Genomic DNA, 14,897 nt, shown 5'->3' on the forward strand with positions numbered 1-14,897 from the left:
AAAAAGCTTTTATTAGAAAAGAAAAAAGGCTGAAAATTAATGAGCTAAGCAGCCTCCACCTAAGCTATAAAATCAAAACAGAAGAAACTCAAAGAAAATAGAAGGAATGAAGTAATAAAAATAAGATTTCATTATTTTATTTTTACATTGCATTAATTTAGAACAACTTGTTGAACTTTTGGTAAAATTTATATGGAATAACAAAAGCCCAAGAAATGAATAGCCAGTGCATTCCTAAAGAAGAAGAATAAATTGGGGGAGGGTATCTATTAATACCTTGACAGATATTAAAACTTATAAAGCTCTTACTATATCTTTGTGTGTTTAGACAACAGGGACATGGACAGGGACAGTCACAAGTGGAGCAGAATAGAGGCATGGAAACAGACACTGCTGCAGAGCATCCTTGATATGTGATGGAAACGGCACTGCAGGGTGGTGGGGAAAGAAATTTTTTAAAAAAATAATGGTTCTGGGACAATTGCTTGTCCATACAGAAAAAAATTAAATTATATTGGATGCTGTGTGCTACACAAAAATCAGTTCCATATGGTTGAAAAACAGATGTGAAAGCCAAAACTTAAAAATTGAACTAAAGTTATAGAATATTTTTCTGACCTCATAATAAAAAATTTTTAACTATGACACAAAATTGCTAACCTTAAAATATTGATAAATTCAGCTATATTAAAATTAAAAAAATTTAATAAAAAGTTGCTATAAAGAAGTGAAAATACAGCTCTGCAACCAGAGATGATATTTGTAATCCATATAACTGGTAAGAGATTGGTGTCCAGGGGAACTCCAAAAAAAAATCAGTAGGAAAATGACAGATGACCCAATAGGAAAATGAGCAAAAGACATGAGCAGGCATCTCACAGAGATACACAAACATATGAAAAGATACACAACCTCCTTAGTGATCAGAGGAGTGCAAATTACATCTGGAATGACATATCATTTTATACATACTGGATCAAAAACAAATTAATGTTTGATGATGCCAAAGGTTGATGAAGGTGTGGAGCTAAGGAAATTTATCTAGACATTACCTAGGATGTTGAACACTTGTATTCCTTTTGACCCAGCAATTCCACTTTTAGAAATTCACCCTAGAGAAACCCTTGAGCAGGTATACTTGACATCATAGGTAAGAGTCTTCAGGCTGGGCACGGTGACTCGTACCTGTAATCCCAGCACTTTGGGAGGCCGAGGCAGGAGGATCACTTGAGGCCAGGAGCTTAAGACTAGACTGAGCAACACAGTGAGACCTCATTTCTAAAAAAAAGAAAGAAACAAGCTCTCTCTTTGCCCTTCCTTTTGCTTGCCCTCCTGAGACAATGGGTCTGGTCGTCATCTGTGGCATATGTACCATGTTCTGTAAACCTATATCTTGCTCTCGCCCTATAATCCTATCTTTCTCTCCTCAATAAACCTCGTTTTCGTGCTTGCCTGGAAAAAAAAAAAAAAGAAACAAATTAGCTGAGTATGATGGTGCATGCCTGTAGTCCCAGCTACTCAGGAGGCTGAGGAGGGAGGATCCCTTGAGCCTAGGAACTTGAGGCTCTAGTGTGCTGTGATCATGTCTGTGAAAAGCCACTACACTCCAACCCAGGTAACATAGTGAGATCCTGTTAAAAAAAAAAAAAAGAATGTTCAAGCATCACTATTCGTAACAGCACACACACACAAAAATTAGCAAAAAGTAAATACTGCAAATGTTCCTAGGCACAGGGAAAAATAAATAAATTGTGACATATAAGTATAATGGGTACCATACATCAGTGAAAATTAATAAACTAGTGTTTTGTACAACGAGATGTGTGAAACTTTAAACTATAATTTTGAATGGCAAGAAAGTCCCAAAAGATGGCTTTCAGTAATTTTGTATGGCATTCAGGAAAAGGAGGTTAAAAGTGGAATATGCAGTTAGATGCAGCAGTATTAGTTACATTCTAGTTCCTAAGTCGAATAGTGAGTTCTCTGTGGTTCATTTCATCATGAAGCTTCATGACATAAATATGGTGTATATGTGTATACACACACACACATTCATGTATGTTTTTTCACATATACCTAATATTACATGATAAAAATTTAAAAGCACTTGGCAGAAATATTTCAGACTTTAGAAATGTAATGAAATTCTGTAAATTCCAAGTCAACTTAACATTGTGAGTTGCTGGATTTTGTGGTAATTTCAGAAGGTTCCTTAGCACCTTCTGATCCTGGAGAGCCATCTGCTGGAGAATCCCTTCGCATTCTCAAGACAAGTTTAATTTTTTTCTTTTCTGGCTGTTAAGTTTTGCACCCGAATTTGATGCCCAAATTAAAAAAAAAAAAAAAAATGTGGAAACAGAAGCGGGGTCATCCCTAGGGCTTCGGTCACTCTTTATGTGTGGAAACCATTTTGCTACAGTGGCTTTTGATTATTACTGGCATAGGAGTTCCCAGGAAAACATAGGGCAACGAATGTTTCTTCTTTGAGAAAGATGTTCCCGGACTGTGTCAGAGCCACTCCCTTCAGAGGATCATGGGAGAAAAACTAATTGGTTCTCTGCCTATGCTGTGGGAAGCTGCCTTGTTTCTTTTCATGGTATCCTCCCACTTTTTCACGTGTGATAATTTGTTTACTTTAGATTTGATTTTAAATTTAGTAAAGGGAAGAAAAGGCCATTAAAAGAGATATTTGACGTGTAAAACTAATGCATAAATAGGCAAAAGATGGAGATGCAAATTAACCATTGCTGTTCCCAAAAGTCAGAAGATACAGACAGGTGAGATGCTATTCTTCTTGTAAGTCCAGGATAGACAGGATACGTTGGGAGAAAGTGTTACTGCTCTGGGTTTTCCTACTATTATTGTTGGGATGACACGTTCTCAACCAAGGGTTCTTTTCCCCTTTGATGCATTAGTAACAGCCTGGAAGTGCTAGATAATCTTCTGGAGACTGAAAAATGTCTAAGCTGTGATAACAATGCCGTTAGAGACACTGAGCACCTTGGTGGGAACTGCCTTTTAAACAGCAAATGGACTTGGTAGCAGAGTCAGATTACTCCGACCAGGGTCATAGGGCAAAATTTCTCCCACATCTTCTATTGCTTTTGTTGGGAGGTAACTGATGACCCTGTTCCTGAACAAAATGAAAATTCTTGATTTTAGGAACTTCAGGCAGAAACATTTGCAATGAATAAAGAAAACAGGCCTGACCTAGAGAGGCAAAAATATGGGGCTTGAACAAACTCATTTTAGGCTCTGCTATGATATTTGAACATCCAAGGTAGTTATTTCACCAGCTAAGTAGCATGAAAGTGAAACAAAGCTTATAAAACTTGCTCCCTGTTTAGCTAACAATGTAAGTTTGGAGGATAATGCCAGCAAAGCATTTTGTGTTCCTCAGAAGAAAAGCCCTGTGTAAGTATGAAGTATCGTTGTGGGTTATGAAGCAACCGCTAAGAGATTCTGGCAGAGAGTGACCAGACAGATGAAATGGGCTTAGAGTACTGTCTAGACACGTTTTTTTTCTCCCTGTCACTTGCAAGAGAACATTTCTCTATTTGAGTGGTAGACCTACTACTTAATATTACTAAGCCTCTCTTTGCCATGTGGCACTGTTATCTGACATTTCTGTTGAATGTCTTACAGTTTTATTTTTAACTGTTTCAGTGCACCTCAAGCACAAGAATCAGAAGCTGAACCACGTCTTAGTGCCTGTTGCATGCTGAGCTGTCTGCTGTCCGAACACTTAAGTTAGGTTATTGGCGGACACCTCGGTCAGGTTCATCCTTGTTGTTAGGTGCCAGGATTCTTTTTTTTTTTTTTTTTGAGACAGAGTCTCACTCTCTTGCCTGGAGCGAGTGCCGTGGCGTCAGCCTAGCTCACAGCAACCTCAGACTCCTGGGCTCAAGCGATCCTACTGTCTCAGCCTCCCGAGTAGCTGGGACTACAGGCATGCGCCACCACGCTTGGCTAATTTTTTCTATATATATTTTTAGCTGTCCAATTAATTTCTTTCTATTTTTGGTAGAGATGGGGTCTGGCTCTTGCTCAGGCTGGTCTCGAACTCCTGAGCTCAGAACGATCCACCCGCCTCGGCCTCCCAGAGTGCTAGGATTACAGGCGTGAGCCACCGCGCCCGGCCAGGTGTCAGGATTCTTGACAGTGGACATGTTAGCAAGAGTATCAGATTAATCTCAAGTGACTTGATCTTGGTAAGGATACTGTGGAAAAATCTGTTAACTCCATGCCAAGGAACCTCAGTCAATGCCTGACTGCGTATCCTGAATTCAGTGGGACACAGCTTTCAAGGAGATGCTGGTTTAACAGGAGTGAAAGGGAGTTTTCCATAACATATATCATGTGTCTGGGAGTGGGAACAGTGTGCAGTTTGTCGGGAGGATTTTGCCTGTCAAGAGAGATGGCTACTCAGAAACCATCATTCCTGCCCCTTTGACTGCTGCTAGTGTCACTATTAGTGTTGATGTGATCAGTGCCAAGTCTACCTGGGAAAAGGAAGTGTCAGTTACGAGGATGAACCTTCCATTCTAGGTGACATGACTAGAAGGACCTTCTCAGGCTGGACTCTCTGAACCTTCCCTTCCTGGGTTGCAGTGCTTTTTTCTTTAAGAGATTCTAAGGACAAATACAACTTCAAGTCCTTGAGCATTGTCACTGGATATTGATACGGGGGTGTATCTGTTACATATGGTAAACCAAGAGCAATTGTTTCAATTTAGAGGTTCATTTTTCTTTCTCTGTGCCATCTTTATGTGGAATTATTGTGTGTGTGTGTGTATTTTACCTTGACCTACATGCTTATTTGGGGTTCAGATAAATGAAAATGAATTTGGGGGTTTATTGAAACAATATTGAAAAATTCAGAAAGCATTACCTTATAACCTTTAAATATAACCTGGTAGTATTATTTGAACAAGTTCTTTAATCTTAGTTTTTTGGACCGGGGATACTGTTATTGGTTTTGGTGCAGTTTTATTTGCTGAGCGTTTATGGTATGCTATTGCCCTTTGTGTTCAGAGGTGTTCATGACATCATTATTTCTCTTGGGTGTAACTATTAATAGTTGAAAGATTGGCTGAAATACAGATGACTTTCTCTTTAGATTTTATGAATAGAAAATCAATGCATAGAACTCTGATCTGTTTTACACCTGTTGGTCTTATATGTTGCCTTTGTGGTTGCAAGATTATTCAGAGGAATGTCTTAGTAATTATTTATTAAATGTTATTCTGTTTTTTCTTAGAGCTGGGTTAAAAAGAAACTGCATCTGTTTCATTGTTTATGCATTTATTCAGCCATCCATTTGTTCATCAAATACATATTGAGCACAATTGATTGCCAAGAACTGTGCTAGTCATTGGCGATGTAACAGAGGACATCTCTGCAAGGAAAAAAAAAGAAAGGAAGGAAGGAAAGAAAAGAAAGAAAGAAAAGAAAGGAAGGAAGGAAGGAAGAAAGAAAAGGAAGGAAGGAAGGAAGGAAGGATGGAAAGAAGGAAGGAAGGAAAGAAAGAAAGGAAGGAAGGAAGGAAAGAAAGAAAGGAAGGAAGGAAGGGAAGGAAGAAAGGAAGGGAAGGAAGGAAGGAAAGGAAGGAAGGAAGGAAAGAGAGAAAGAAAGGAAAGAAAGAAAAGAAAGAAAGAAAGAAAGGAAGAAAAGAAAAGAAAGAAAAATTAGCTGGGCATGGTGGCACATGCCTGTAGTCCCAGCTACTTGGGAGGCTGAGGCAGGAGGATTGCTTGAGCCCAGGAGTTTGATGTTGCAGTGAGCTATGGTGATGTCACTGCACTCTAAGGCACTCTACCTGGGGTGACAGAGCAAGACTATGTCTCAAAAAAAAAAAAAAAAAAAGGAGAGATTAACTGAAGATGTTGAGGACAAAGTAGAAGCTGTGGATGGAAGTGGTGGATGGTAGTTGGTGGATGGTAGTGGTCAGAAAACAGCGATCCTAGAGAATCAGTTTCATATTGTCACAATTATTCTATCAACACAAGCCTCTTAGGTTCATCGGGAGGAAGGGGAACTAAAAGTGATTTTATAATGCTTCAAAAATAAAGATGTGCTCTTTTTAGCCACTTCCTGTCTATAGGAGGAAGGTCTATAAAGTTCTCAAATAGTTTTTTTTTGTTTTTGTTTTTTTAGTAAAGAACAGAAATTTATTTCCTCTTAGTTCTGGAGGCTGAGATATCTAAGATAAAAGTGCCAGCATCTGATGAGGGCCTTCTTGCAGCGTTCTCCCCTGGCAGAAGAGCAGAAGATAGTGGGCCCCCTCCTGCAAGCCCTTTTCGCAGTGGCATTAATCCATTCATGAGAGCAGAGCCCTCATGACTTAAACACCGCCCTAAAGGGCTCACCTCCCGACACTGCTGCACTGAGGATCAAGTCTCCAACATGTGAATTTTGGAAGATGCATTCAGACCACAGCAGGGAGGATCCTTCCTGCCTCCTCCAGCTTCTGGTGGCTCAAGGGGTTCCTTGGCTTGGGGCTGCATCACTCCAGTGTCTGCCTCTATCTGCACACAGCTTTCTCCTCTCCTCTGTGTTTCAAGGCTTCCTCCGCCTCACTCTTAGCAGGACTCTTGTCATTGGATTTTGGGTCCACCAAGATAATCCAGGATTATTTCATCTGTAGATTCTTAATTACATCTGCAAAGATCCTTTTCCCAAATAAGGTCTCATTCTCAGGGTCTGGGGGTCAAGATGTGGGCTTATCTTTTTGGGGCCACTGTTCTGCCCGCTGCTCTCTCCAAAACACACCTCAAGTCTGTCCACTTCTCTACCTTCCCTGCACCACCATGGTCCTCTCCTGGACACCTGTCATCGGCCTCCTTGCCTGCTTCCACTTCTGCACCCCACGACCCATTTTCCACACAGCCTGGGGGATCTATTAAAACTGTGCCTCAAACAACGTACGCCTGTTTAGGCCCTCCAGTGCCTTCTCTTATCTGTGCAGAGCTGGCTCCTGCTGCTGATTTATAGCTTCACACATGTGTCAGTGCCTCGGGTGGGCTCCCAATAACGCAGCTCATGTAACTCTCCAGCCACCACCCCCACCTTGCGCCAGCAGGTCACCAGGTTTCATTTTATTCTCATTATTTTTCACAATTTGAAAGTATCCAATTCTATCTCTCTCTCCATCTATCTGTTCACTCATCCAGTCCTCACTGCTGTTTCCTGTCTGGCTGCCTGGTGGGGTAGGCAAAACAAATTGAGATTTTTTTCTGATTAACATCTTCAAACAAACTTATAAAAAACCCAAAACTAAAGAATTTTTGAAGCATTTATACAAATAAGAAATGACTTGCCATAGCTTCTAATTATGGATCAACTATTACCTTGTTGAAAGCTGAAAGATTACGTTTTCTGGTGATGAACTTCTTTAGATATAAGACCGTTAGCTGGTCCATTTCTCTTTCATTCCCCACAGTTTGCTGCCATTGCATTCCAGGCAGACGCTCACCTATTCATCCATCACTCCTTTGATCATCAATCACTGTCCTCTTCTTGCTTCTCTTCTGAGGTCTCTTTGAACTGTCATCTGCTTTGGTTTTGCCATTTGGATGGGAATATAAGTGTTGTTTGCAGAACAAGTCTCCCCCTTGATGTCTCTAGGTATTTCCATGCCCAATTTGTGATAGAATTCCCTCTGTGTTTTTATTTCCAATTCTTGGAGGGTTGGTCCCAATTTGTAAACAATATCTTTCATGGTTCTGTCATGATCGATGTACTGTAGCAGGTGGCTCTGACAGCACAATCCTACACGAAGGGCGGGTGTTATTCTTTTCCAAATACTTTACCAGGAAACCCCTAAAGAACGTGGCCGCGCACTCTGTCATCGTGGCGTTGATGAGGTCCTAGCTGCACAGGCAGCAGGTGATGTGGGCGTTAGTGTCCCACAGCTGAATCTTCCTGGTCAACATCTTTGGCTTCTCCTCTAGATGTCTGTCTGCTTGTCCTTCCTTCTGCCCTGGCCTGGAGGCCTGAGGTTACTACTCTGACTCGGTGATTCCTCCTCACTCCTGGTTCACTCCTGCACCTTCCTTCTGGCCTTTGTTCTTTTCCATTTTCTAGAACAGAAACAGGCACTTGTGAATGACAGCTGGGCGTCCCTGCCACATTGTGAAGCTGTGGACCATGGGTGCCCTCGGGGCCATGCTGAGAGAGGGATGGGGTGCCGCTCCCTCCATATCCCTCCACCTCCCGCCCCCACAAAGAGAAGGAGAAAAAAACCTGTCCAGAGTTTAAAACAAAGAAGTGGAAATCCTCAAGTAGTTTCGAGGGTCCCTGATAGTGTTCTCCATAATCCAATTACCCCATCCTTTTTCCTCTGTCTGACCTCCTCCTCAACTTCTCTTTAGTTAGAGTCCCTGGTCTCTCTTTATAATTACTCTTTCTCACACAGTCGACACTCTTCCTTACCCTGTCTGCCTCCCCCACATTCCAAAGAGAGCTCTCCCAGTAAAACTTGCCGCTGGTTCAATCTCTCTGCCTACTCACCTCTCCGCCCATGCACCCAAGCCTGTGAACATGGCTGGAGGAAAACACACAACCATCTTAATAGATCTCACTTTAAATATGTGATGTCACATCTCAAGTGGGCCCATAGGGCCGCCTGGCAGTCCTACCACATTTCCCCAGAAAAGTCACTCACTCGCCCACTCTCCAAGACAACTATTTCACACTTTCTCCTCTCGTCTCAGACCACCAACATTTCTCTTTTGCTTTCCAGCTTTTTGTTTGACTGAGAAAATAAAAGAAATATGAAGATAGCTCTCACATATTCCCACCATCGAATCTGCCCACTTGCCTGCGCCGGAGCCCGTTTTCCCTGCCTCTCCTGTTGCAGGGAGGCTGTGTCGGAGGCAGCCTGGGCGCTGGATCCCGTCCTCTCAGTAATTGTGAAGAAGCTAACCTCACACAGCATCTACTGTGTGCCAGGCTTAGTCCTAAGTGCCTTATGTAGTAACTGATGTAGTCCTTGCAGCAGCCCTGTGAGGTGGGAACGATACCAGTTTTACAGATGAGGAAGCTGAGACACAACACGGTCTAGCACCTTGTCCCAAATCACACCGCTGTAGTAAATCCCTGCGGCTCCAGAGTCCACGTGTGCAGCTACTCTGCCATACCCTGTCTCCCTGGATATTGCTCCAGCAGCTTCTCTTCTCTCCAGAATGGTCAATTGTCCCTCCCTACCAGGTCTCACCCATCAACTTATGAGCAAGTTCTAGTGTCTCCTAAGAACCTAGCCTTGACCCTATCTCTCTCTCCGACTATACCTTAATGGCCCTGTTCTCCTTTTCAGCCAAATTTCTGGTTAGATTTTCCATGTTTGCTGTATCTTCTTTTCTAATTTTCTTTTGAACCACTCCAACCTGGCTTTTGTCCCTGTCATTCCTCGGAAACAACTTTTGTCTAGGTCGCCACTGCTCTCTCAATGTCAAAGCCAGAGAGACACCCTCAGTGCCTCAGACCCTTGGAAGTGCTTCCTTCGTTTGCCTTCCCTGACCCCACACTCTTCTTGGTTCTTCTCCCGCCAGCGGTCACCCTGCTGTGTCCTTGGCTGGATCTCCCCATGCTGGCCGCCCTCTAAATGGCAGGTTGCCCGCAGTGTGGGCTGGACCATTTGCCTTTCTACCTACACTGGATGATCTCAGCCAGTCTCAAGGCTTTAAATAATATCTATAAGTTGATGACTCCAAAATTTTTATCCCCAGCTCTGACCTTCCGTAGACTTCCAACATTTCCATTTGGCCATCACGCGGTTACTGTATCTCAAATAAAATTCTTGATTTCGCTCTTTATCATTTAGTTCCCATTTTCAGTAATGTGGGATCTTCCTCCCACATCTCACATCATCGTTACCAGCAGGGCTCTATCTTCAAATTACACCTCAGACCTGACCACTTCTCTCCTCTTCCCAGACTACACCCTAGTCCAAAGCACCAGCATCTAGTCCCTATTTTTTAAATAGTCTCCTAGTGAGTGTTTCTGTTTTGTCTCTTGCTCTGATATAGCCTGTTCTCCACCCTGTAACCAGAGTCATTTTTAAAAATCAGATCTGGCCCCTACCTCATTCCCTGTGCTCTCTCCATCCCTCCCTGCCCCCCAGGCCAATCTTAGCTGTTTTTGAACACGGCAAGTACACACCTACCTCAAGGCTTTGCCCTTGCTTTTCCCTCTTCTGGGAATGTTCTTGCTATAGATATTGACCTAAATTAAACAAAAGAATTCATTGTTTTGGTATGGTCTCTGGTATGGTCTCTGGTCAAACTTACCTAATCAGAAATGCTTGCCTTAATCTCCCTGTTTAAAGTAGCAGCACCTGGCGTTTTCTGTCTTCTTGCCAGTTAGGTTATAATCAGAGTGTAACGTTGTCTGTCTGTCGGTGTATCTATTTGGCTGCTGGATGTCTCCCTGAGTGGCATATGGGCTCCACGAAGGCAGAGACATTCTTGCTCTATCCCCAGTGCCTAGAACAGCGCCCATGAGGGGTTCAGTAAATATTTGCTGTATTTTTGAAAGAGTGACAAGTATTACTCCTATAAAGTTAAAGAACATATATGAATAAAGAGAGATTAGAAGTACTATTTTTTTAAAAGTTAAAAACCTCTGAATGATAGAGGAAAAGGGGTATGGGTGGAGAAAGTCGTGTAGAAGCGAGAAAGGAATCTCAAAATTCTTGCATGGCTGTGGTTGTCCTTCCTCCCTCCCTTCTCTTCTCCACTGTGTGATGAGGTTCCCTGTTGCTGTCACCGCTGGGTTGAGAACCAAGGGGAGAGACCAAAGGGAAGGCCTTCCATGAGCTTGGTGGGCTTTCATTGGGGCTTCAGGGGTGCATCCATGATGATGGGGCCTTGAAATATTCCTAGGAAGTTAAAATTGGTGAAACAAAACGAAATTGGGGATCTTACGTTTCTTAAATCCACTGCGCTTGAAGGATTGAAAATGACAAGTTGTAAATGTTAACTCTTATGATGATAATGATAATTTTTCATGTGTTGCTTTTCTGTCCTTGATAATACTCCATTTGCCAATTTCTTCAGAGTTGGATTGAGAATGTTGATGCAATTTTTCCAGTTTTTTGGATTATTCCTCCATAGGGAGAACAGGATCCAAGAGTGAATTTATATATTTCTTACTTAACATTGTCATGAGTTCTACTCACTGCCATGGAAGAATAGGAAAAAATGCTAAAATAATGAATTCTTTTCTTTATATTAGGAGATATAAAGGGATTGGAACAACTCTTTTTAAGTTCTGTTAGTATTTCAGTGTGTTTTTTGATAAACCTTTAATGACCTCCATAAAACAGGAAGGAGGTGTTTCCTACCCTTAATAAATATAAATGACTTTAATACCAACTCATATTACCTGAACTTTGACTTCCAGTAAATATAATACGTGATACTTATCTGACATAACTGTGGTTTTGAAAGTTTAAAATATAGGATATATAGTGGGCACATAATCCTGCAAAGCTCACATTGTCTGACTTGGGCTCTAAAAATTTATTTTAAAAGGTCAAGCATGATTATTTTGTAGTGTTTGAGTCATTTCAAAAGATTCATTTGTTTGATTTTGTACTCATCGTATGTCTTCATATTTCTCTTTGATTTCTTTTTTGCCTAGAGGGTGAAGAAGATGAGGATGAAGAGGATGAAGAAGATGAAGACGAAGAAGAGGAAGATGAGGAAGAAGATGAGGAGGATAAAGATGCAGACTCCCTGGATGAGGGCTTGGATGGTGACACTGAGCTGCCAGGGTTCACTCTCCCTGGTGTCACATCCCAAGAACCTGACTTAGAGCAGGGAAACATGGGCCTGTTAGAGGGAGCCACCTACCAGGTGCCAGATGCCATCGAGTGGGAACAGCAGAATCAAGGCCTGGGTAAGAGTCATGTCTGTTTCCTTTTCCCTCCTCTTGTACTTCCTTTCATTTTTTTCTAGGGTGACAGCTTTCTTTCATTGGCAGCTATTGTGGAACAGAATGGATTTTCTTTTCTTTCTTTCTTTCTTTCTTTTTATTTTTTACAGACAGGTCTTGCTCTGTTGCCTGGGCTGGAGTACAGGGATGTGATCATAGTTCACTGTAGCCTCCAACTCCTGGGCTCAGGCAATCCTGCCTCAGCCTCCTGAATAGCTGGGACTACAGGTGTGCATCAATGCACCCAGCTAAGTTTTAAAGTTTTTGTAGAGATGAGGTCTCACTGCGTTGCTCAGGTTGGTCTTGAATTCCTAGGCTCAAGTGATCCTCCTGCCTCGGCCTCCCAGAATGCTGGGTTTACAGGCACATGGATTTTCTATACTTATGAGTAGTTCATTTGGGAAAAAGTTATCCATTATTTCTTCAATAAGTTTATATTCATGCTCTTATATAACCAGGCTTCAAACAGTTTCCTACTGCCCATTACGAGCATGGTTGCCTGATTTTTGGAAGGAATTCTGTTTTTCCTTCCCAGCTAGAAGACAGTTGTAGGCTTCAGGGGGACTTCCAAATGGGGAGGAGATGTATGTCACCAGTACGTTAAACCAGCAGCCTGAGTGGACTGGAGTCAGAAAACAAATGCATTTTGTCCCACTCTGTCCTTTTAGAATTTATTCCCTGGGGAAAGTTCTTCCCCTGCTTCTAGGTGAGCAGGTGGGCAGTCCTGTGACTTTTCTCCTTACTCATATGGCTGCATCACCTTGTCAAACACAGTCTCTTTTCAGCAGCCAGAGTGTCCAGACCACCTCATGCTCACTCCCTCTTGTGCATGGCCTGCCTTCAAGGTGAGAGACTCTGAGGATGCAGGCTGACCCCCAACTCAGCTCTCCTTTCCCTATCAGCAGGGAAGCTCCCAGTCTGCCCCTCTCCGCTTGTCAGGGAAGGCACTATTAACCTCGGAGTGACTTCTTGAAGCCCCACTCTCTTGACCTGATTGAAGTGATTTCTTCTCCAAAGAAATCTCCTCTCTAAAATTCTCTTAGTCTTTAACAGCTGGACCCATTTACACCTTCAGGTTTAAGAGTCAGGTAAACTGATAAAAATACCAGTTTTGGGGGTATTTCATTGAAATTTGGAAGTTGGTCCAGGACTTTGCTTTGGATATAATTATGGGATTATCGCCCTATAGGTTGGCGTAAAGGTGGTAGTTGCGGTGTAGCTGGGATTTCCCGTGGAATATGCATATAGCACGGAGGGAAAACAATAAGACATGGACTTCCAATGGACAGACAATATATACTGAATTATTTTCTGGCCAAATTCAGCATGTATTGGGCAATAATTACTTTAAAGACATGTCAAATGAAACTGATAAAAGCTTATACAGGTATCAAAATATTATAATATCAAAATGTTATAAAAACAAACACAAGATAATATGAACACTGGTCTGTGAACAAGTTAACAAATGTTTAGTCTGAAATGCTTCTGTTCTACATGAACAGGTTTAAAGTGAATGAAATAAAATACAAAATACAAAGATGTCTTATTATTGAGCAGGTTAAAAACAGAGACAAAAATCTACACATAAAGCGACTTCCCAGATGGTGGCTTTATGATAAGGAAGTATCATGTACATTTAAAGTCTTTTTAGTATGGAAAGCATGAATATTCAGAAACTCCAGCACTTTTCTGGAGAGAGGAGCAAGGGGGAGAGGGTTGTCTTTGTAAAGAAGTAGGGAGGTCATATGGTGTCTGCCCCTGGACTGTGGTCAAAGAAACCAACTTTTACCACTCATGAAGTTGGCTTGCCATCTGTAAATACTTATAAGTAATTGGAGGGACTGCGGATCTTAGAAAAATACGAAGAGGCTGGAATGGTCATTTGAGCTGTGGTCTTATCATGCTCCTCAGCACAAATTTACCACTGCAAAGAAGTCAGATTTTTAAGGAATCAACTTTACTGAGGTATATATTATATACAATAAACTACACCCACTGAAAGCATCCAATTCGATAATTTTGACAGTTGTATACCCTTCGCAATCACAATGCAAAGCGTTTCCATCACCCCAGCCCCAGTGACTCCTCCTGCCCTGGCCCCCAGCCCAAGGTAACCACTCATGTACTTTTGTCACTGTAGATTAGTATGCATTTTCTAGAATTTTATACAGATGGAATCATACGGTATGTACCTTTTCATGTCTGGCTTCTTCCACTTAGCATAATGATTTTAAGATTCAACTATGTTGTATATATCAGTAATTCGTTCCTTGTTACATGTAATATATATATATATGGATATATATGTATAGCTGGATAGTATTCAATTGTAAGGATGTATCACTTTTTGTTTATCTAGTCACCTGCTGATGAACATTTGGGTTGTTCCCAGTTTTTGCCTCATAGCAGTTAAATGTTAAGGCTTGTCAGGCTTGAGGCTCAGGACAAATAGCTCTGTTGTCCTCCTGTCCTGTCTCCTAGTTTCAGTTCCAGTTAAAGTTTCTTAAATTAGTGATACTAATTCAGTGATTTCTTATGCTTTTAAAGGTGATTTTCCCAGGTCCTGAGATTTTTTAGTATCAGATTTTTTTCCTATTATAATAATTTACTATTTCCCTAGGTGTCTCTTACCTTTGCTGTCACTTCTTTTCCTGATACATTTGTTTTGTCAACATGTTTCTAGCATTGTGGGTTTCCTGGTAACCAAAGCAAGAACAGATGTTTCAAACTGTTCTTTTTCCCACCGTGGGAAGACTGTGTTTGAGTTGTGTCTGGGTCTAGAATTTTATTAGCCAACCAACCTTTTCCTGGAAGGACAGGATTATCTCCTAGTAACTCAAAATCAATAACTTCTGGATCAATATTAATTGATACAGTTTCCTAAATACTCTCAGGTCACATGAAATAGTGGAAAATCTGCCCTATTTGTGATGGATTTTGTGGTAGGTAGAATGCTG

General features: G+C 41.6%; 1 protein-coding gene and 1 pseudogene across 1 annotated transcript in view; one reads left to right on the plus strand and one right to left on the minus strand.

Annotated features, from left to right (window-relative positions):
• Positions 1-14,897, plus strand: part of LOC105825866 (chromosome unknown open reading frame, human C14orf37) — a 134,833-nt gene that overhangs the window by 47,892 nt on the left and 72,044 nt on the right. The window contains exon 5 of the mRNA XM_012663768.1: positions 11,644-11,901. Within this exon, the coding sequence (XP_012519222.1) occupies positions 11,644-11,901 (258 nt within the window). The remainder of the gene's footprint in view (positions 1-11,643; positions 11,902-14,897) is intronic.
• LOC105825829 lies at positions 7,332-7,943 on the minus strand (annotated as a pseudogene).

This window comes from Propithecus coquereli, unplaced genomic scaffold (assembly GCF_000956105.1).
Source record: "Propithecus coquereli isolate 6110/MARCELLA unplaced genomic scaffold, Pcoq_1.0 Scaffold83, whole genome shotgun sequence".
NCBI classification, from domain to species: Eukaryota; Metazoa; Chordata; class Mammalia; order Primates; family Indriidae; genus Propithecus; species Propithecus coquereli.